The sequence below is a fragment of the Meles meles genome, chromosome 8 (assembly GCF_922984935.1).
Source record: "Meles meles chromosome 8, mMelMel3.1 paternal haplotype, whole genome shotgun sequence".
Classification (NCBI taxonomy): domain Eukaryota; kingdom Metazoa; phylum Chordata; class Mammalia; order Carnivora; family Mustelidae; genus Meles; species Meles meles.
Genome location: NC_060073.1, coordinates 50201047 through 50224029, shown reverse-complemented (window position 1 = coordinate 50224029; position 22983 = coordinate 50201047). Strand labels below are relative to the sequence as shown.

At 46.0% G+C, this 22983-nt stretch overlaps 1 protein-coding gene across 1 annotated transcript in view; it reads right to left on the bottom strand.

The window, feature by feature from the left end:
* Window positions 1–21633, bottom strand: part of GALNT18 (polypeptide N-acetylgalactosaminyltransferase 18) — a 343154-nt gene extending 321521 nt beyond the window's left edge. Inside the window, exon 1 of the mRNA XM_046017675.1 lies at window positions 20987–21633. Coding sequence (XP_045873631.1) covers window positions 20987–21221 — 235 coding nt within the window. The 5' untranslated portion in view covers window positions 21222–21633. The remainder of the gene's footprint in view (window positions 1–20986) is intronic.
* Window positions 21634–22983: the final 1350 nt, after the last annotated feature.

Sequence of the window (22983 nt, the reverse complement as noted above, 5' to 3'; positions counted from 1 at the left end):
TAAGTTCCCCTTTGATTTCTTCTTTGACCCAATTTTTAGGAGCACGTCTTTTAATTTCCACGTACCTGTGAATTCCTGAGACTTCCTTCTCTTATTGATTCCTCATTTCATTCCATGTGGTCAGAGAATATACTTGTATGAGTTCAATCCTTATAAATTTATCAAGGTTTATTTTATGGCCTACCACAGGTCCATTATGGAGAAGGTTCCACATGTGCTTAAGAGATTAATTCTAATTTTGGTGAGTGGAGATTTCATTGATACCTTACACTTCTGCCTAATTGTTCTATTCATTATTTAAAGGAGGTATTGTCTCCAACTATTATTGTTGAATTGTCTATTTCTCCTTCCAATTGTTTCTATTTTTGCTTCATATATTTTGGGGTTCTGCTCTTAAGTGACTAAGTGTTTATAATTTCTAATATAATCTCAATGGATTGATCTTTTTGTCATTATAAAATATCCCTGTTTATCTGTAGAAAAATACATTCTGTTTTAAAGTTTATGTTGTCTGATATTAATGTAGCGACACCAACTTTCTTATGGTTTTCTCTTTTACATCTTTTCCCTTTCAAACGATTTGTATATGAATCAAAAGTATGTCTCCTATAGACAGTATGTATTGGCATCTATGTTTTCATCCAGTCTGACAATCTCTGCATTTGGATTGGATAGTTTAATCCATTCACATTTAATATTATTGTTGATATAGCTGGATTTACAACTGCAATTTTACTTTTTTTTTCTATATGTGTCATCTTTTTTTTTCTTCTATTCCTCCTTACTGCTTTCTCGTGAATTAAGTGAATATTTTCTTATACAATATTTTAACTTCTTTAATGATTTTTAACTACATTTCTTGGATTATTTTCTTAGTGGCTGGCTAATCTATCCAAGTCTATTAACTTATTTCTAATGAAATATAGAATTTTTACTCTTTATATAGCTTTAGTGCCTCCTCTTCATTTTTGTGCTTTTGTGCTATTATTGTCAAATATATTACATTTCTATATGTTATATGCCCAGCGGTACAGTTATACAATATATATTGCTTTATGCAGTTCCTTTTTAAATCTGTTAAGAGAAGAAATGAGAAATATGGAATTATACTTTTAAAATTGCTTATAAAATTACATTTACTGGTATACTTTATTTTTTGTGTGTAACTTTGAATACTGTCTGATGTCACTTGCATTCAGCCTGAAGAATGCCCTTTCTTATAAGGTAGACCTGATAGCAACAAATTTTCTCAGTTTTATTTATCAGGAAATGTCTTTGTTTTGCCTTCATTTTTGAAGGATACTTTCACTCTATATAATATCTTTAGCCTCCATTGTTTCTGAGGAGGAATCAACTGTTAATCTTATTGGAGTTTTCTTGTAGGTAGTTTTGTAGTTAGTTTTGTTCTGTTCTGTTCTTTTCAAGGTTTTCTCTTTGTCTCTTATTAGACATGCCATTGGTATACTTCATGGTGTCCTACATCTCTCTAAGGCTCAGCTCATTTTTCTTCATTCATTTTTCCTCCCTTGTCTTCAGATTTCATAATCTCTGTTGATCTGTCTTTAAATTTGCTGATACTTTCTTCTGTCAACTGAAATCTAATTTTAAATGTCCCTAGTGAATTTTTCTTTTCTTTTTTTTTTTTTTTTTTTTTTACTTTTCAGGTCCAGAATTTCAACTTTATTCTTTTTTTAGTTTATATCTCTTTATTGATATTCCCTATTGATATGATATTGTCATCATCCTTTCCTCTATTCTTTCATCAAAGTTTCCTTTAGTTCTTTGAACAATAACTACTTTTGAAGTCTGTCTGGTAAGCCCAACATCCAGGTCCCCTTAAAGACAATTTCTGTTATCTGCTCTTTTTCTCTACATTCCTCCGTCTTAGATGTCTCTTAAGTATTTGTGGAAACCAGACATTTTACATAATTTATTTTAGCCATTCTGGTTATGATCACTCCCCCACTCCCACCCTCCACTCAGGACTTGTGGGTGTTATTTGCTTATGTTTCTTGACTTAGATGGACTGGTTCAGTGAAATCCTTTACCCACCAAGTGCACAGCCTCTAACGTCAACCCTTGGAGGGTGTAGCTCTGGTCACATGTATAATGTTCCTTACTCCCCCATCCAGGCCCCTGGGATGACAGTAGTGTAGCAGGGCATTTTGGTTTGTTTGTTTCTGTTACTGTCCTTTCACTTATCTCCCTGTTAAGCTTCTGGCTGGACTGCCCTATTGGAATCACACCCAGCTGTCAGCCTTCACCAATTGCTACCCAGTTGCTCTACTGTTTCCAACAGGACCCTTGGGTATAAATTGCTCCACAGTCTGATCCACTCAAATTCAGGTTCCTTTGTAGGGGTTGCCTTGGAAGCCAATCTCTGTGGCTTGTTTTAATCCTGGGAGGGTTCTTTTCGGTTGTCTCTTTCTCTGGTTCTCCCTGTAAACTTCTAGTAGGTCCAGTTGGCCCACTGTATCTCTTGTTGCTATTACAGAGCTACCAGCCTCCTCTTGAATGTTCATCAATTGCTTTCAAGCTTGAAATTTCTCACACTCTGTTCCAAATAAAGTCAGTTCCTTTAGGGAGAGCTACAGAACTCTGTTCTTACAGCCTGCCTCCCCACCTAGGCAGAATCTCTGGACCACCGCTCTAGAGCTGGATGGGGTGTGTGGCGGGGGGGGGGGAGATAGCAGCCTGATTCTCTCAGTGACAGGCCTGCTCTATGGATGGGGTGCTGGGTAGGGATGGTAGCCACTGTTTTGGAAGGGCTCTCCTGGCATGGCAATTTCACCTGATGTGTAAGCTGGGCTGGTGGTGATTAGGACCCGGTATTCTTGGCCTCAGATAGAGCTTCCACCCTGTAAGAGGGCCGTGGGTAGCAGAAAGCAGCTCCAGGCTTCCCAGCCATGCTTGCATGGAATAAAGCTTCTGCAACTCGGATTTGGGAGAGATGAGAAATGCAGTGGCCTGCCCTTCCTGAGGACAAACCATAGCCCTAGAGTAGGAGCTAGGAAGAAGAGAAAGCCCTATGTTCTTGTCCACATCTGCCCAGAGAACAGCTCTGTCTCTGAGCCGGGGTTCAAAGAGGGAGCAGGTCATGTCTCGAAAGCCACAATGTTGCTGTTCTTACTGAGATTGGGTAGATTTTCCTGAATAACTTTCTCCATTGCATGTATGCATAGAGAACAATTTCCAGAGACTTTAAGTGGTTGGGGTTTTTAAAATAATTTTCACCGGCTATGTTTATATCACTAGGGAAAGGATCCACAGAGCTCCTCATACTGCCATCCCTGAGGTGCGTCCCCTAACCCCATGTGATTTGCACTGAAAAAAAGAATCATGTAGGGAACAGCTGGCTCCATTTACCAGTACTGTGTTTACTTCACTGTGGCCATATTTTCTAAATTAAAAATAAGGGACATGTGCTCTGGCAAGGGCTTTGTACTGCTTCCAGGTATGAGAGTCAATATGGGCAGTAAATGTTGGAAATACTAGAATTTACAATTCATTTAGATGGTTTCTGGAGACAACAGATCAGAATATTTGAAAGCGGGTTGCCCCAGAAAACCTGGAAATGTATAGCAGCTAAAACTCTGGTTCTCCTAAAAAGTCATAAGGGAATCCTGGCTGATACAAGGTCTTCTTTTAAAGGCGACAGTTCTAAGCTGTGTCGTCCCATCAACTAGCTTGATTTGTGTTTGGTGCTTCTCCAAAGACTATCAATTAATTCTAATAGGAATTTAACATGGAGAGACAGGGCCCTAAACAAAAAAACACCAGCAGCCAAGGCTAAGTGTTGCCACGTCAAACCCATCCTCCAAGGCTGGAAATGGGCTGCTTTGTTTTAGCTCTAAATCAGTCATCACATTCAGAATCTAGGGGGTTTTCGCTCCTGGGCCACTTGGGAATTTCTCAGGTAAAGCCTAGGTCTATGGATGTAGGCAAAGGGAACACAGCCTGGCAAAGTTGGGGGAGTTAATAGGGCTGTCTCCGAGACTTCATTCCCAAATGTTCTTAAAATGAGACTCGGAAGTCACCAGGGAAATCTGGTTTTGAAATGATAGACAGCCCCAATCCCCTCAGCCATCAGGATAACACACCCTCCCTGGAAATATGCATCTGTCTAATTGCTCAAGATTGTGTACAAACTGAATATTCATGATCTTCATGTTGACACAAAGGCTATATTTTTAAATGCCACTATCCAATATTTAAAATCCTTTTTCTGTCCTTAAAAAGACTCAGAGTTTATTGGAGCCACTATTTGAGACACCTGGCTGTCTGGGGACTGCACAGACTATGAGGCCCCAGACTCCAGATTGGGGAAAGGGATAGAACGTACTGGGGTCAGAATTAAACGTAATGTGTTTATTATCTGTAGATTGAATAAATATGTCTTACTCCTATATGTGTGACTATTTGTCAAATGGTTTGTTTAATAAGTTAAAAATCCATTTAAAGGCATTACTGAATTTCTGACTCTCTGCATCTTGTGTGGTTTCCACTGGTGACACCATGCTGACCATACCATGCACCTGGCTGGCTCTCAGTTTCAGGATTGGCAAAGCAAAGGGAGGCAAGCATACTGGTCCGATGAGCCATCATTAAGCCCACGTTGGGAGGAGTGGGGAGGGAGAGGGAGGACAAGCGATATGCTTACAATCCCAGATACTCTGGGCAACCTCAGGCAACATCACCCCAGGGAGTGGCAGCACCCAAACTGGAGCCCAATTTATCTGACTCTACACTCAAAACCTCATCTGAGCTGGCGGAGGAGAGGCCGCTGTGTAGCAGAAGGGCATGTTTGGAACCAGAACCCAGAGCCCCATTTCAGAGCTTCCAGAAGCTTCCTGAATTGTGCTCCTGTTCTCTCAAACTGACAAAAAACCAAAAGGCCTCCACTCCCATGGCAAAGAGAAAGAGATAAGGAATTTGGGAAGCTTTTCTGCCCCAGGGAAGAATCAGCCTCAATGACAATTTGGTATTAACTAGCTCAGCCATGCAGGGAGGCATAATTAGTTTCCCGGCCCAGAGTTTCATTCCACCGGTCCCCCACACCCCAAGGGCTACACAATCTGTTTGAAATGAAAAGAAAAATAAAATCACTGCTCTCCTCGGCTGACCCGTCAGGCTATTGCTCCTGGCCGTAGGCAAAAGGTGAGGCGGCCATCTGTCTGCTGAGGTGAAAAAGAATGAAATAGTCATTTTTAAATGACATTTTCAATTTTTCCCCTATGTCTACTATGCCCTCTTCTACCCTACTGTTTAAATGATTCTTTTCAAATTGAAAATATCAGGGAATAATAGGAAAAGAAAAATCACAGTAATCTGAGGCTCTTGTTAATGGGCTGCCGGGGCGAGTCGGAGAACCTTCTTCCTGGGTCCATTTCCTGGGCCTGCTGACGGGAGCGGGTTGTAGAAGCCATACTGGGCTACCGTGAAGGGCGTGCAGATCCAAACCCAAACCAACACCCCTGAGTGGGTGATTCCCCAGGGGGCCATCAGAGAACCAAGAGGGTTCAGCCTTTCCAATTTCTCACCCCACTCCCATGCCATCTTCAGCCCTTGATGCCCAAGGAATTTCAACGAAGCAGGTAAGGAAAAAAACCCTCTCCTGAGTTCACAGCAGCCCTAAGAATCCTCCCTCCTCTCAGCAGACAGTTCTTGCTACCTCCCTCCTGAGTGAAGGAAGAGATGATCCCAACTTATCACTGCCACCCTAAAGACACCTCCCGGTAATGGGATCCATTCTGGGGTTCTCAGAGGCCCCAGTGCAGACAGGAGGCTAAGGCAGGGCCGCATGGGCTGAGAAGCCAAAGACCACCTTTCCCTTTAGTTCCTGGGGCCCTGAGGAACTCTCGATCCTTCTCTGGAAATTCAGCTATGCTTTCTCCTTCCCGGTGACTCTCTGGGTACCATCAACTCTGTCCTTCTTTTTGAAGCAGAGCCTCCCTGTTCAGCTGCATCTTTTCTGGCATTATTCTCTGCTTTTGGTGCAGGTTTATTTTTCCCCTTCTACACCCACAAGATTGCTTTCATTTGAAAGTGACCACAAGTGACAGCTTTATTAAAATAAAGATATCAAGGGTCCCCTGAAGGCTTCAAGCTCCTCTCACCAGCTGATTCCTGGGGGATCTCAGTGCAGGAAAGCACATTCTATACACACACACACACACACACACACACACATACACACACACATTTTCTCCACTGAGCTGCTGCTTCCCTTTGATTAAAGCTTGCGACAGCAGTGTGTGCTATGAGGTGCCTTGAAAGAGACCCCAGAAATGCGTGTTTTCCTGTCCCTGACCCAGAAGGAGGACACAGCCTGAGACCACCTCGTGCAAGCCTCCCCCAAGCTTGGAGGGATGAGAATCAGGTCTTCAGTCTCCTGGCCTCCCTTCCAGACAGCTTTGAAGCCAGACACCTGGTTATGAATGTTCTTACTAAGTAAGTGATTTTAGGAAGGCTTGATTATTTATCCATTCAGTCACTCAACAAATTCCTGCTTAGCCCCAATGACACGGCTGCCACTGGATCAAACAGGAGAACGGAAAAATTAGGACCCTGTCTCCACCCTCAAGGAACCCACAGTGTAATGGGAAAAGCGGATTAATAGTTACAATACAGTACAACTTTTTCATCTAGAAAGTGGGGCTAACGATCTCCTGGGCCTATTTTCAGGCTTATATAAAATGAAGTGAACTAAACTGTGCCAAACACCTACTCGGTGCCCGATAAATGTCAGTTTTCTCTCATTTCATCTCCTCGGTGTAAAATCTCTGCTCCTCTTTCATGGGCACCGCTGCTGGGATCTGCAAAGCTGGGAAGAAGCCTGTTCCAACATAGAAGCTGCGTCTCCAGGAGCCGGCACGCACTGCTCGGCACCGAAGTCAGGTCCTGCTAACAGCTATGTCCTCAATTCTGAAGATGACCCTAGGCAGTCGAGTGCAAGCCCCAGGGACCCAGATGGGCCAGAGAAAGAGAACTAAGGGCTCCCCACGAACCCCAGCTAAGGAAATCTACCCATCCCTTGTAGCATCCAGCTTCATCTGAGAATATTTAACCAAGGACTTACTTCCCCAGCACAGAAGTTTCTTCTGAGGTTGAAGGAAGTAAGAGGATGTAGAGGGAAGCTTTCTAGACTTGAGTCAGACCTCTAGATCCCTACCCCAAAGTCCCCAGGTCCCAGGGGAAAACTGCCAGGGCTATCACCACGTTGCACCCGGCCTTGGATCCCTCAGCTAACAGGCTGAGGGTGTGGTTACTGATGTTACTCCCAGGCTCTAGCATGCTCCAATTCTAAGTAAAGATCCTTCTAGATCTTTACCAGACTAGACCTTTCACAATTAAGATACAACATTAGAAAGCTCATCTTTCTTTGCTAATATATGAGGCAAGAGGGAAGGACTGCATTGAGTTGCACAACAATACTGTACATTTCTAATATGGACCAGGGTGAAATAAGACATTTAATTTTCAATTTACAAAACTCAAGTCAACTTTCTGTACTTCCAAAGTAACTACAAACTCGAAGATACCTATGCCTGTTTTGCTAAAAAAAATAGAAAAAAAGAAAAAAAAATCGCTGTTGTTGAAAAACATTTAAAATTCACCATTGTACAGTTTTAGGTAAATAAAATAATGATTTTCCTTGTTTTGTTAACATAATTATCTGTCTAGGAAGTGACCAAAATAAGCCCTGCTCATCGAGAAACAGCAACTGCCCAGGAGGTTTCACAGTGATTTTCCACAATCCTCTCTAGTAAGAAAGCAAAACCATCTCTCCATTTTCTGCTGTCACTACAAAGGAATCTTTTTCACGAGAACTTTAAATAGATAAGTACTGAAAGAAAAAAAAGATGTAGAGTGTATCTTCCCAATGTGAAACTACATCTATGTCTGGGTTGTAAAGAATGTATATTAAAATTATACCATCCCACAAAATGCACATTTTGTAGAAGGGGAAGAAAGAAAAGATTAAATTGAGTCTTCTTGACAATTGTCTTAAATCACACCTTCCTGCCTGCAATTGAAATTATAAGTCACGTTGCTTTGAGTTAAATCAAATTCACCCTGGCAGGAAGATAGGCTGCTGCGGCTCCAAATCCTGTCAGGAGGTAGAAACAGAAGACAACCCAAGTCTCTCCTCCAGGAGACTCTCCTTCCGCCACTGGGGAGAGTCCTTCCCCACCCATCCATCACTGGGGACATGAGACTCTGGCCAGGTAACAGGGCACCTTGCATCATTCTCCCACCAGCCAAGCTTCCTATAAGCACAGCACATTCCTGACATGGTCTGCTGCCCACTGCCATGCCGATTGCGTTTTACAAAGCAAATCTTTCTCTACAAACAGGGGCAGGTCCCCAGGCTGGCAGGCTTAGAATTTCAGAGCAGGAGGTGAGTCAGACTGAGACACTTGTGCATTAGCATTAGTTTGGGCTCCCCTCTAAGCTCGCTTCTGACCTTCTTGGGCTGGATAGAACTGGGAAAGCCTTAGCACGCACATCATGTCTAATGGCCCTGAAACGGGCCTCAGATCTGCTCTTCTAGGTGTTTCGAGCAGAGAATATATTCCTGGTTGTATTTTCTATGTGAAGTCCAAGAAGGAAAGATAGTGGAAATGAAGGACAGAGGGAAGGGAAGGAGCCTGAAGGAAAAAAATGTGCTTCCTGCCCCTCCATTCCTACCCTGGACACAGGCAGGATGGGGGCGCTTTCCTGCCCGGCATCTCGTTTCATCACCACAACAATCCCACAGTGTTAAAGGAGTAACGGCTGTCATTTCTATAGCTGGGGAAACTGAGGCACAAGACAGTGAAGAGGCTTGCCCAAGGTCACCCAACCTTGGGTAAAGGGCAGTGCTGATTCCAGCCACTGACTGCCTGCACTTTTTCCCACACTAGATGAGAGGCTCAGGCAACTGTTGGTTTTACTTATACCTGAGCTTACTCTCTCCAAATCTTCCCTACTCCACTCCTCTAAATCCTCCTCATTCTTCCAGGATGTGTCATAAGTCCCAATTCCTCGAGGATGTCTGTTCTGACAATGCACTCTTCTTGCATTGTCTTCCTGGCTTGATTATGAACTTCTTAAAGGAAAGAACCATGACCTGTATATTTTGTCGTCTCCCGACATGCCTGGCACAGAGTCAAGCCCATGAGAAGTACTCAGGAAATAGCCACAAAACAGTCTGGATTGATGCCTTTCAAAGCTGGGTTCCTTGGCTCACCCTGGCCAAGGGATCCCCAATCTTCTCACAGTGGCCTCTAAGGCCTGCACAACCTGCTTCTCAACCAGCCCCTCTCTGGCTTCATCCCCCACCCTTTCTCCCATAATCACTCTGCTCTGGCCACACTAGCTACCTTACTGTTCCTCTAACACACCAAGCACACTGCTACCCCAGGACTTTTGCACTGGCCATTCCCTCCACCTAGAAAGCTCTCCCCCAGACAGAGTTCACACCTAAATTTCTCCAAGTCTTTCCTGATAGGAGAGCTCCAGACCATCTTGTTTAACTGGGACTCTTCATATTTTTGTCTTTGTTCCACTGAAATATCCTCACTAGGTGCTCAATAAGTGCTGGCTGGATGAAGGAACAGAAGGTTCTGAGTATGTGACCAATAGAAAGTAGGAGTACATCCCAGGTCCCTGTCAAATTCCCAGCCACACTGGGGAAAAACAGAAACATGGAAGCAGGTCTGCAGTTTCTCCCAACCATCTCACGCCCACACCCACCACCCCACCAGGGCCCATTAAACATTTCCAGTGGTGGTGTCCACCTCTTATATCTGCCCACAGAGCTAGGGGCCCATCATTGCATATATATTACCTGAATATCCCATTTCTTCCATTAAATGGGAAGTTTCTGACAAACCTGAACATGTCTGCTATTTCTTTTGTATGCGCCAGTCCCTTCCATGGTCCCCAACCTGACTCCATGCCCTGAGCCTGGAGGAGCCTCAAAACCCTTAGGTCTGAGTGACTGGAGGACTTGGTCTTACTCACACTAAGTCCCCTCCTGAAGAAAGCTATACCGATGGCTTCTGGAGCCATGCACAGAGCCTCTCTCAGCTTTCCTAAGCTCTCCGTCGCAGACAGCTCCTGGCACAGGCATCCTTCTGTGTCTCCTGGGAAGGATACTAGCGAAATAGTCGCTTGGTAACCCATCTCATGGCCTTGCTTCTCTCAGGAATCCTTCCAATCTCATCTGCAACCTTTCTGCTGAAAGTAAGAGATAAGCCTGTTTCCCCTCCATCAGGATCGCTGGAGCAGGAAAACTAGAGGATCGCTGGCCCCTTACAAAGGGGGCTTCACAGAGAAAATAGGGTTTTATCTCGTAGTAACTGCATGATCTTGGACAGTGAACTATAGTCGCTGAGCTTTAATTTCCTCTTCTGCAGAACAGGGCGGGTAACAGTATCGCACAAGGTTGCTTACAAGGTTAATATGAGGTAACATGAGCAATGCATTTAGCACCTAATAGATGCTCAACAAACATTAATTCTCTTCCTCTTCCCAGCTCTTCTCCAGATAAATGCAGGCCTACTTCTTCCTCACTGGTTCCTTTTTCCAATTTTTGAATCACTAATAAAAGTCTTTTTATCCACTTTCCACTGGATTTTCCTGCTAACATAAATCTCCACAGTCTAGTAAAATATTTTTTTTAAAGCCTGGCCCAATTACAGACTTGAAGGGTCTGCCTCATAATCCCAACATGGTATACTTTCCTCCAAACAGTCATTTAGAAAATAAAGCAAATCAGAGGATTTATTTATTATTAAGCTGAGATTTAGATGTGAAAGAAACCACAAAAGTTAAAAGACTCGCTTTTCCAAGCCCTTGAACTGAGAGGCAGGTGTAAAGTCCCTCCCATTCCTCCGTGGCCCCTTCTGTCTCATCAGGGAAATATTATGATGATTAGTTAGACAAACCCTGCCCCGTTTGTCGAGATCCTTTGAGGCAGAAACCACATAAACACCAAGGATCATAACTACAATAAAAAGAAACTAGAAAACCCCTCTACTCTGGGACCCTAACCAAGGCAGAGCTAAATAAATCTGTAGCAGAATATCAAGAAGGATCTTCCACATGGATAATAGAAAATGTCACCAGCATAAACAGGAAGAGAGATTAGTTCAATAAAGGAATAAAGTCACATTTGTGGGTCTCAAGTAAGATTTTTGCTTACTTTTAACTTCCCAGCATATAACTCACAAGGTTATTAATACAGACTCCTACTGCTTTGGGCAAATAAACAGCTGCTGATGTTTTGTGCCCAAACCACTTTATTAGAGCTTTCCTTTACAGCAATCGTTTTTTCCTTTCCAAATCCTGAGAGGCTCAGACAGCTAAAAAACAGAGTGCCGAGGCAGGAGGAATAATAAAGGAGAGAGGAAGCAGCCTGTGTGGGCAGAAGGAATGGGGCAGGGGCTGCCGGGACCCTAAGTGTCCTCTTTACAACACTTGGACAAAGTCAACGTTCAAGAGCAGAAAGCAGAAGACCCAGATAGAGTGCAATCAGAAGGGCTGTTTTTGTCTTGATGCAAAGAATTGCCATTGAACATAATTTACTAGTGTGAGAAGATAAGGATGACCAACCGTCTGGGTTTGCCCAGGCTGGAGGCGCCTCCCTGGACCCAGGAATTACAGTTTTAACACATGGAAAATCCTGGGAAAATGGAATGAGAAGACACATGACCATGCCAGTGAATGGGAAAGCACACAGCACAGCACCTAGCACACGGTAAGTGCTCCCGAATCCCAAGGGGAACTGGAACGAGCTCTAGCCTGCAGATAGCACGCTCTGCTTCTCTCACTGGACAATTCCTGGGGGCTTACTATGATCTTAGCAGATCCACATTGATCCAAGAGAAAGGGCCCTCCATGGCCTCTGGAACCCGACTGCACTCACCTACACAATGACAAACCAAGTCACCTGCCTGCCTGGCTCCCGCCCCCCCACCAGTCTCCCACTTGACCTGATGAGGCCTCTGAGCTCACACCTGAACACAGTCTTCAGTAGAATGATCTCCTGGTCCTCTCTGTGTAATTTTCACCTTTTTTTTTTCTTCTGTAGAGGATATATATACTAGGCAAAGTTTCCCTTCTTGTCTCCGCCATTATTAGCTTTGTGACCTTGGGCAAACTCTATGTCTCTAAGTCTCCATGCATCAACGTTCTTACCTCTGAAACTCTCTGTCCATGTTGTGGAGATAAAAAGCAATCATGTAAAAGAAAAAAAAAAAAAAGGTATGGCTAGCATCTAGCCCAGTGCCTGACACACAGGAGTACTCTTCCTCTGTGCCTCCTGATACAATCAATCTTCAATACTTTGTGTGCTTGTTGCTCTTAAAATAAACCAAGGATTTGGCTAAGATTCTCATTTGTCACTTCTGGAGCTTCAATTCCTTTCTTAGCTTTCTTACTCTTATATTCATTGGCTCAAGCAATTTTGGGACTGTCATCCTGAGTCCCAGATGCCATTAGCATGACATTTATTAGCCCAGGTTTCAGATCATGTCCTATCCAGATCCCGGAATTATGTCCCCATTCCTCTGGGATCTCAATGGCCTTTAATGGCCTCTCCTAGGGGACAGAGATGGACGGGTAAGGCAAACAAGTCACCACTGCTGCTTGAAATGCAATACCCAACAATCTTGAACAGGGTGCTCTACCTCTGTCTTAAACTCTGGACCATGGTGGAGTGAAGCCATTCATTCCAAAGAGTTGGCTCTAAGTCTCTTCTTCAGGCGTCATTTTTCATTGCTCTCATCCATACCAAGGAGCGTGGTGTTGCTGCCACTTCTCTGGATCTTCCCAAACATGGTACTTTTGGGAACTCTTGAAGGGAAGTAGTAACAAAATGTAGCCCAGAAGACCATTGTCTGTTGGTTCTAATGCCGTTTCAGCAGTGACATCATACAGGAAACCTGTCACAGTCTCATTGGGGCTGGACACTTAGGGCTTTCAGAAAAGTTCCCAAAAGCAAATCTTCACAAAACTAACATTGAACGTTGGACAGTGAAAGAGCTACATTCAAACCTCATACCCACTGGGATGATATGTCCTAGCAAATACAGTTGAATCCCTAATCGTGTAGCCAGAAAAAAACTACCAAAGCATTACTGTGCACATAATCAGGAATCGTCTTGCTTCAAGCTCCAGCTGGCTGCACTCAGCTGGGTCCATAAAAAGTACACAGACCCACACATAAGATTCCAGAAGAGCAGTCGTTTCCAATCACTACCAGGACAAATTTTATATCAGAACAGTTGTGCGGTAATTTGTTATTAACAATAGTTTAAGTTCCAAAACATATGACTGATTAGGTTTAACTAATACGTTGAAAGGATTTCAAGGTTATCACGCTGTCTTGCATACTAATATGCTTTGTGGAGTGGGAGAGAAAGGGACAGAGTGCGAACGAATGCCTCATGTGGGGACATGCTTCATCCTCGCCCCGCCCTGGGGCGTGCACCCTGCATGTGGAGGCATGCGTGTGAGAAAAGGGAAAACAACAAGCACTTCTGTGCTCGCACACTGCAGTGTGGAGTGGAGCTGACCCTGACCCCAAAGGCAGAGCGAGATTTGATAAGTTGATGATCGTAGGCCCCATGGAATAATCCAATCACCACCTAGTTCAAAAACCTTTGGCCCTAGAGAGACATGCAAGGCCAGCATTCATTTCATCTGGATCATAAGGAGCAGACCTAACCCACCCCATCCCTTGCTCTCTCCTGCAGTTGCCCATGTCACATTTATAGACTTCTCCCCCTCGGTTTTCACGCATAATCCTCTTTCTCCCAAAATCCCATCTTGCTCCCTTCTGGCTACATTCATCATGCATTCAGCCTGGTGCTTCCCCAAAGAACCTTCTGTGTGACATCACCTCCAGCTAGACTGCCTTCCTATATGCTTCTCCATGGGGCAGCCATCTGTCCCAGACTCTTGGACAGAACCCAAGCAATGAAAAAGGACAAAGATCTGAAAGAGACCCCCAGCCCCCCAATCCAGGCAATAGCCCATTCAGCTGTCCAAATTAAGTGAAGTGAACTTCTACAGGATGGTAATGAAGATGGTCCAGCAACCTTGTACATGGCTCTGAATCCCATGAATACCTTTGGAGAAACACAGACCCGCCTAACTCAAGTGACCAAAGCTGACCTACAAGGCCTTCACAAACCAGAGAACCAGACTGTGGCTCAACAACATTTCATTCCGAATTCTCCTTGAGATTCTACATCAACCTACTTATCAAGGGCAAATAACAATTTATGTCAAGTGAGTGGGAAAGAATGTGGAATGCATTTACTTTACAGCCTACACTTTTGGATAAAAACGAAAAGTCTTTGGCCATGGGAAAAAGTTGTATTCTTTGGCAAGGTTTTCCTACTCCACAAAGATGTGGTCTGGGGCTATTAATAAAAGTAATTGAACTCAACTTCTAAATCCTGCTTTTGCACTCTCTCAAAATATCAATCACTGTTACTAATATAATTTCACATGCCACAGTTCATTCCAAAGGACAAATAGCTTTACTGTTTAAATGACACCCTTTCCTCAAATAAACTCCAAGCATTCAGCAAACATCGTATTCTCCTCTTTAAAATCCTGCCAAGCCAGGGATCAGATGAGAAGGACACCACCCAATTCTCGGTGACATCCAAAAGCTACAGGGGACAAAAAAAAAATTAGCTCCCAACACCCAGATCTAGGACATTTTCTGAATTTTAGGGACCACGTATGTTTTGTAATCACAGTGAGCAACCTGTTTTTACTGACCTAATGCACATTAATATGCACATAATATGCCTAACAAACGTTTAGGAAACAAAAAGCAGTTAATAATCCATTTCTCCCATTGTTGGGATGATCTTGACTCCGTGAAGTAAGATAATGGACTTGGAAATTAGTCATATAATGTAATACATTATTAATCATGGTATTCAGAAGGGTAAATAGATATTATAAGAACACTACCCAGGAATTCAATTTCCTTTTAGATTTGTTTACTCTCTTGAATTCTTCATGCTACCATCATCCCTCACAAAAATGTAACAGTCTGATCTTTCTTTTTTTCCCAAAACAGTGATTTTCAACCTTTTTTTAGAAAAGAAGCAGAGCCTTTTAAAAAAACATTTTATAGAATATCAAATATAAAGACAGATGAAGGAGGAGATACACTAGCCGTAAGGAGGGGAGAGGGTGGGTGCAGGAGGGGTCCAGGAGACTTCACTTGACCCTTTTATTTCTCAGGTCCCAGATCCAACCTTCTAGAAGCCTGGGGCTCCTGGGGCCAGAGTGTGAAAAACACTGCCCTAAGTCATCTATGTAAAGCAAAAAATATGTATATAATATGGAACACAGGCAGTATACACATATATTATATATATATATCTGTATGTGCACATATATATATTTAGTGACCTACATAAATAAAACACATATATAAAATACACAAACACTGATATCCCAAGAGAAAAACTGGCAGAAGACACGAATACATGGCAAAACCCAGCAGGGGTTGGGGAGGATACTAATTGTACAGTAACCAAAGGAGTACCGATGAAAAGAACACTTGCCAGTGATTACATTTGCCCAGAATAAGTTTAATGGTAACACCCAAGGCTGGACAGGCTCCGTGAAACTGGTACAGTAATACCTTGCTGGTGGCCACGTGGAAAGATTTTGAAAATAATCTTTCATCAAAATGTCCATACTCTTTGAGTCAGTAGTAATCCCACTTCTAGAAACAGATACTTAAAAATAGTTCAAAAGAAAAAAGCGAGGTGAAGATGTTTATTTCTGCATTAATTATAGTAGAAAAGCCAATGTTCAATAATGGGGAAGTGGCTAAATCAATAATCGCTGGTGGAATATTAGGTAGTCATTAAAAATATAGTACAAGTTCTCTTTAAAAACCATCCACTTGGGACGCCTGGGTGGCTCAGTTGGTTGGATGACTGCCTTCGGCTCGGGTCGTGATCCCAGAGTCCCGGGATCAGGTCCCGCATCAGGCTCCCAATTCCATGGGGAGTCTGCTTCTCCCTCTGACCTTCTCCTCACTCATGCTCTCTCTCACTGTCTCTCTCTCAAATAAATAAATAAAATCTTTAAAAAAAAAAAAAAAAACATCCACTTAGTTACCTCTCCAGAGGAAGCACACCTTCAATCCCCCTTCTAGAAAACAAGCCCCGAGATGCCTTTGTTCTTCTGCGGCAGCTTTTTGCTCCTACTGCACCCAGACTCACATCTCCAGCTAACAATTGAGTTGTATGTGTACCAACAGTCCTCTGAGTTTGTACCTAAATGTATTTATACTTTTGGTACTTGTCACTGTAACAGCATAATTTAATTACATATTCTATAAACCAATGGAATATGACTGCTAAGAAAATGAGAGTTGTTGTTTCAAAGAAAATTAATTTCACTGCTTTGGAAAGACTTTGTAAAGCTAGTCACTTACATAGCAGTCCGACTGCAAGTGAGCAAAATCACTGCAAAGGACAAGACAAAAGTCATAAAGATTTAGGCTACTAACATGGAGATTGCTTCATAAGCATCTTTAAGTTCTTAGTGAATTTTAAAGAAAGCAGAACTAGGAATCAGTCTCTGTAAGCAGGACATTGTGGGCGTGGTTTATGCAAGGAAGCTGATGATCAGAAAGGCAGCTGGCCCACCCAGCCCAAAGACAAAGCCTTGACCTTAACATCAAAAGGTTGGCAAGTGAATGTACAACATATTCAAAAACAATATGAAAATAAAATATTTAATACACGTGTGCAATATTTTGTTTCATTCTCCTCTTTGCCAGGTTTTTCGGTTAAATAACTTAAACCCCGATTGTATTGAATAAGAGGCATTCTGTTGTCCTTTACAAACAAATCTACACGACAGGGTCCAGGAGTGTCTTGATTCACCCCTATATCCAACATCACCTCCCCCGTGTGCTACCTGGTACTTATTAGGTCTCCAATAAATAAAGACTGAATCAATAAACTATGTAACAAACAGGAACAAAAGGCTTGTAACAAGAAGCAAGCTGGAAAAAAGCAGAATACAAAATTACAGGCAAACCATGACTCCACCCTTGTTTTTAAATATGGAGGCAAATGGGCAAAGTTCGAAGGGAATGTTCCAAAATGCAAAACAGTTGGGTCAGAGTAGAATGCATTAGAGGCAATTTTATACATCTTTAAGCATTTTCTTCAATATTGGGACGTTCTTTACAGATTCAAAAAGGTACTAATCAAGAAAAGGAGAAAGCTGTTTCAGGTTCTACTGGACTTCCAAAATAAGAATCGCACCAACATTGCCGTCCCCCGTCAGTCTCGCCGACACGTAGGCCTCTTTCAGCACACCCTCTTCCTCAACCACCTCACCACCTCCAGCAACCCATCCTTCTCCTCCGAAGAGCAAACCTATACTAACACGGGTTTCGTGTCTCTAATCCAACAAGGTGTTATTTTTGAAATCTGGAGCTATCCACCCTCTCGTTTACCGTAGATTTGGTTTAAAAAAAAATTCTCAAAACTGCAATTTACATTCCCAAGAGATTCCCAAACACCATCTAATTAAATCATTCAATCAGAAAACAAATTAAAATGAAATATCACTGCAACCCCCAAGAGGAAAATAAACTTTTCAGTCATGACTAGAACAGACCTCTAGGGTGATGCTCCAAAGCCTCTTCTAATTGCAAGTCCTAGGGAACATTCTGCTGAACATTTTGTGACATTTGCAGTTTCCGGGACAACTTTCCTTCCAAAGCAAAGAGGAGCCTGAGTAAGGCTCCAAAGCAAAACATATTCCTTCGAGAATGGAGACGCTTTCATTAACAACTAGCTGGTGCACTGGGCACCCACACTGTGTACTTACTCTCCCAAGCGTTCATCCATCCAACACCTGCTCTGTATGATGTGCCGGGAACTGTCCTGGGTACTCCATGGACACTTCTTTAGTGAATGTAACCTCTGCCTCTTAGCATGAGATAAAACAAAACCTAGAGCTTCCTGAGTTTATCTACGGAAGAGTCTCGAAGTGGGAAGGCTAGGACTTCAACATTCCTTGGCCATCCTCCAAGGTCTCTCATTCTGACACCCACTCCCATCATCAAGTAACTCCAGGGGAGCACTGCTCCCCCTGTGCTCTGCTGGCCCTCTAAGGAGACAGTATAGGACGTGGTGAAGATCACAGACGCCGAAGAAGCCACATAAGCTGAGTTTCAATGCCCGAACTGCCACGTACCAGTGATGTGACCCGAGACAAATCATATAATCTCCCCACCTGTAAAATAGAGTTACTATTACTCATCTCATAGGGTTGTGATGATTAAATTAGTCCATATACAGAAAGCACTTAGAATGGTACCTGGCACATAATGGGTGCTATATGATTTTCAGTTATCATTATCCCTTCCCCACACCCCCAGCTCAGCAGACTAAACTGCGTTGCTCAAAAGGCTGAGGAAATGACAGTGAATACACAGAACAGTTCACATCACTAATTACAAGAGTCTGATTGTCCTTTCCCACCCTCTGCCTTCAGAGAGCTGCACTTGGCCAGTCCCAAACTTGCAGACCTCTTACTTAAATCATTAAATTCCTAAGTTTACTTATTTCCCTGCATCCTATCTCTGGATGGCTCCAGCACCACTGGGACAGCTGTCACCGGTCATCACTACAGCATCGCAACACAGCCAACCAAGTAATCTCTGCCCTCTACCTGCCTCCTGTCTAGTCTTCCCCAAGTCACTGACCCTTCCCCACTTGTCTACCGGTTATGGCTTCTGCCTTTCTGTCCTGAGAATCTGGGCATCTCTGAATATCCATAGGAGTCCTAACACAGTCAGTGCACATATACAAGAGAACTGGACCAACCATGTCTTCAGAACCCTGTTCTGTCTTTGCTTCCTATTTCTCCCAATTTTTTCAGGTATATCTTTTAAAGTTCAGAACAATGCACAGTTATAAGGTTTCCTGGGAACAAAATCACAAAGGCTCCTTTCAGCTTCAACACCGTACTCACTTTCATGTAGAGCCTTATAAATCATGTGACATGGTCCACATTCAACACGATAGGGGCTACTCTGTGATGAGCTCATGGGTTAACAATGTCTCCTCACTGCTTCCCAAAGTAGTACCTGGCTCACCTCCTCCCTGAGCAGACTGGAAAGCACAAGAGAACCATTTTTCCAGGAATATATACACACACACACACACACACACACACACACACATATATATATATATATATATATATATATATATATATACACATACACACACAGAGAGAGAGAGAGAGAGAGAGAGAATCTGTGAATGAAAATCTCTCAAAATCTGTGGGCAAACTGGAAACATCAAAGTAAGGTACGGCCTTGCGTCTCCCTGGAAACATTCTGAATCACCCTGGGGCAAACACTGTACTTCTATTGCTGATTAATTGTCGGTCTGGACCCATGGGATGGAAAAAGTAAGAAACTGCAGCAACAGGAGCCATCAGATAGAGAAATTGGTCTGCCCAGTCCAGTGCCAGTTTGAGAGGCAGAGGCAGGTATGAAGGAGAAGCTGCCAGGGGTCTCCTTTGCTAAAAAGTGCCCCCAAGCCCTGGGCTTGGTTTAAAGTCATCAGTTAGAAAGCCCAAGCCATAAGTGCATCTCTCCCGCCCTCACCGGAACCTTCTCTGGGACATGTGGGGAAACATACCAACTGTGAACACAGCAGCTTATCCCTACCTTGGCAGGGGCAGCGGGGGCAAAAGCAGATCCAGACACCCACGTTGTAAATGAAAGAGAGTGCTCCTGGGGGAGAAAGGTTTCCATTCAACCAGATATTTGCCCAGGTCTGCCGGGTAGTGGCCCCAGAGCCTGGCTGGCCTGCCAGTTGAACAAGACTCCCTGCCTTTAAGTAGCTCACACGCCTGGGAGAGAGCAGGGGAAGCGGGGAGGTGAAGAAAAGAGAAGTGTGAACGCGTGAGACGCGCGCGTGAGTGCACACCCAGCACCAGTGCCCCGCGGTGCGGGGAGCTCTCCATTGCCTGCCTCTGACAGCACATCAGACGGGGTCTCCTCGGGAGAGGTCCCGTACCTCACCCTCCCCTTGGCTCCAGCCCTGGTCTGGGTGGAGCACAACCACCTCGCGCAGCCTTAGACTCCAGACCCAAGCCAAGCGAGTCTGTCTGCTCCGCCCCAGCAGCTCCCTGGGCCTGGGAGTGGAGCTACGGGAGGGAACGGCCTTCACCGGGCCCGCCGGGAAGGCACAGGCCAGGATGGGCTCTCTGGGTCCCGGGCGGATGCGCCACCGCCGTGGACAGAGCTCCAGGCTCCTTCCCCGAGTGGACACCTGGCCTGGAGAGGGTCTTGGACCCGTTGGCTGTGGTGGGGGTGGGGACCGCTATAGGTGGACCGCACCCCCAGCCAGAGATTCCCCCTGCATTTCCAACCCCTTCCGGACCGCGCACAGCAGGGCTGGGGCTGGGTCTACGCAATCTTCCCAGCCCCGTCTTGTCCCGAAGCCTGTGGGTTCTAAATGCCAAAGACTGGGGCCGCGCGAGCCATCTGGCCCTGGGCCCTTACAGGGGCCAAATGAGCTCCACGGTCCGCGCCCGCTCTCTCCTGCACACACACAAACATTCATCTACACACACTCTGAGCCGGACCTCTGTGTGATGCCGAGAGCCGGCGAGCAACCTGCCCGGAGTCTCAGGCACATTTGGACACGTGCGCAGCGCGCCCCCACACCGCCAGTGAGCTGCACACACCCGCGCGTGGAGCCCCGCGCACACACGTGTGCCCCGGAGAAGCGCGCACCGCCGCGGACAGCGAGGGTCTCCCACGCAGGCGAGAGCGCACCCGCAGCCCCCGAAGCGTCTGCGGCCTCGGATCCCGCGGCCGCTGTCCCCACGAGCACCCGCCCCAGCGCACCCCCGGCCGCGCTGGGCGCTCCTGGGCCTTGTGAGCCGCCCAAGTTTCCCGGGGCGCCGGTACCTTGGATATGCTGCTTGATGACATTCTCCAGGTGGTCCAGCCGTTCAATAATCTTCAGGGTGTCCCCTTTGTCTTCCTCCAGTTTCTTGTCAGGCGCCGGCTCCTGACCCCGCACATACACGCTGGCGATGTAGTTGGTGACCCAGCCCACGTAGAGCAGACATATGATGTTGGTCATGCCGCTCAGGATCACGCAAGTGGACACCAAAGTTTTGGTCTTCCTGGTGCACACCATTCTGGGCTCCCTCCTCCATATAGAGCTCCCGGGGGACCCTCCTAGCCGCGCGCCGGCACTCCCTCGCGCGCACACCCCCCAGCCGGCCCTGGAAGGCTGGGCGCCTGAGCACCAGGAGTCCCGAGGTCCTCCGCAGCCCGGGCTGCTCGCCGTGGAGCCGCCGTGCCCAAGTTTGGAGCTCCCGCCGCTGGCCACCCGGAGAGAGAGCTTGACAAAGGAAATGAGGTGGATTTTTTTTCCAAATTAAAAATCTCCGAGCCCTTCTGGAAGCGGTCACGGGTGGCCCGCAGCCGCGCACCCGGATACGCGCGTCTGGGAAACTTTGCCACAGCCTGGGTCCGCGGCCGCGCCGTTTCCCATCGCCAGGCGCGGGTTGCCTTGGCGGTCCGACCGGCCGGCGCTGCTGGAAGGACGGCGGCGGCGGCGGCGGCGGCGGCGGGGAGAGCGGCGGAGCAGAGCGGCCCGGCCCCCTCCGAGCGACAGGCGCCGCCACCAATCGCGCTCCGGCTCGGGAGAGGGGCCGGTGCTGGGCGGCCGCGGACCAACGAGGAGGGCGCGGGGGGGGCGGAGTTCGGCCCCGGGGCCCCACCTGCTGGCCGCCCCTGGCTCCCTCCCTCCAGGGACGCGCCTGAGCCTCCACCCGCGCCCGCGCTGGCTACCCCAGACCCGAGGCTCCCGGAGAGGGCGCGCCGCCAGGCTCAGTCCCGAGGTCCGCAGATTCCGCCTCTAGGGAGTCCCAGCTCTGGCTCTTGCGCCGGCACCTCCGGTCTTCGCGGGGTCGCGCGGCTCAGCGCCCCTCAGCGGGGCTATTCTCGCCCGGGTCCCATCGGCCGACTCTCCATCCCCCTTTCTGGTTGCCAGGAAGCACAGAGGCCAGGGAAGCTTGGGCGGGATCGTCTGACTAGTCTTGCCCTTGGTCAGTCCCGGTGGGCATCCACTTCTCCCCTAGCCTCACTTCGACCTCCGCCCGTCCCAAGCCCTCTGTCTGTCGGCCCCCTGAATGTCTCCAGACTTGGCAACTGTCAAAGGAGCTAACCCTCCCAGGAATCTCCCAGATTTTGGACCACCACTATCAACACCAAACCCCTGGAAGAATTTTGCCCCATCTAGATTTTTTTTTTTTTTTAAGTCTGCACAGCTCCCAGAACAAAACTGTGCCCTGTAACCCAGTTGTCATCCATGGGGACCAGGCTCATGTCAGTGCATAGGGGTAAATCCTGCACAGCAATGTCCCCAGGGTGGGGGGAGGGGACACAGAGGCTACAGAGGCACGGGGTGGAATTATGCTGTGAACTGTAAAGTCCCTATGCATGCTGTTTGTAATTGGTGTTAGAGAGGACAGAACTGTGACTGACAGCAAAGGGACATGGCTGGGCTCTAATGGCTGACACTATTTTATTTGTTATAAGAGCAAATATACTTATTCATATTATCCCCTTCTGCTGAAGTCACTTCTTGTCAGCATCTGAAGAGAAATCCTCTAAACAAAGACTCTTTAAAACACAGATTCATATCATTTTCCCCATCCGTGGGGACATTTCCTTGATCTGAAGAGTCAGGGAGGCAGCCCGCTGCATGGCCCCTTGTACCTCAGCACCCCAATGGGCCAGGTTGCTACCTGGCCCCACAAAGGAGGGAGGGCACAAAAACCAAAGAAGGGGTACTTTATGGCCATCAGCCAGGAGCTGATCGAGTAGTGCTTTGCTTACAAAACCCCCCAAAATATGCTGTGGCATCAACTGGAAGATTTCTCTTCACCCAT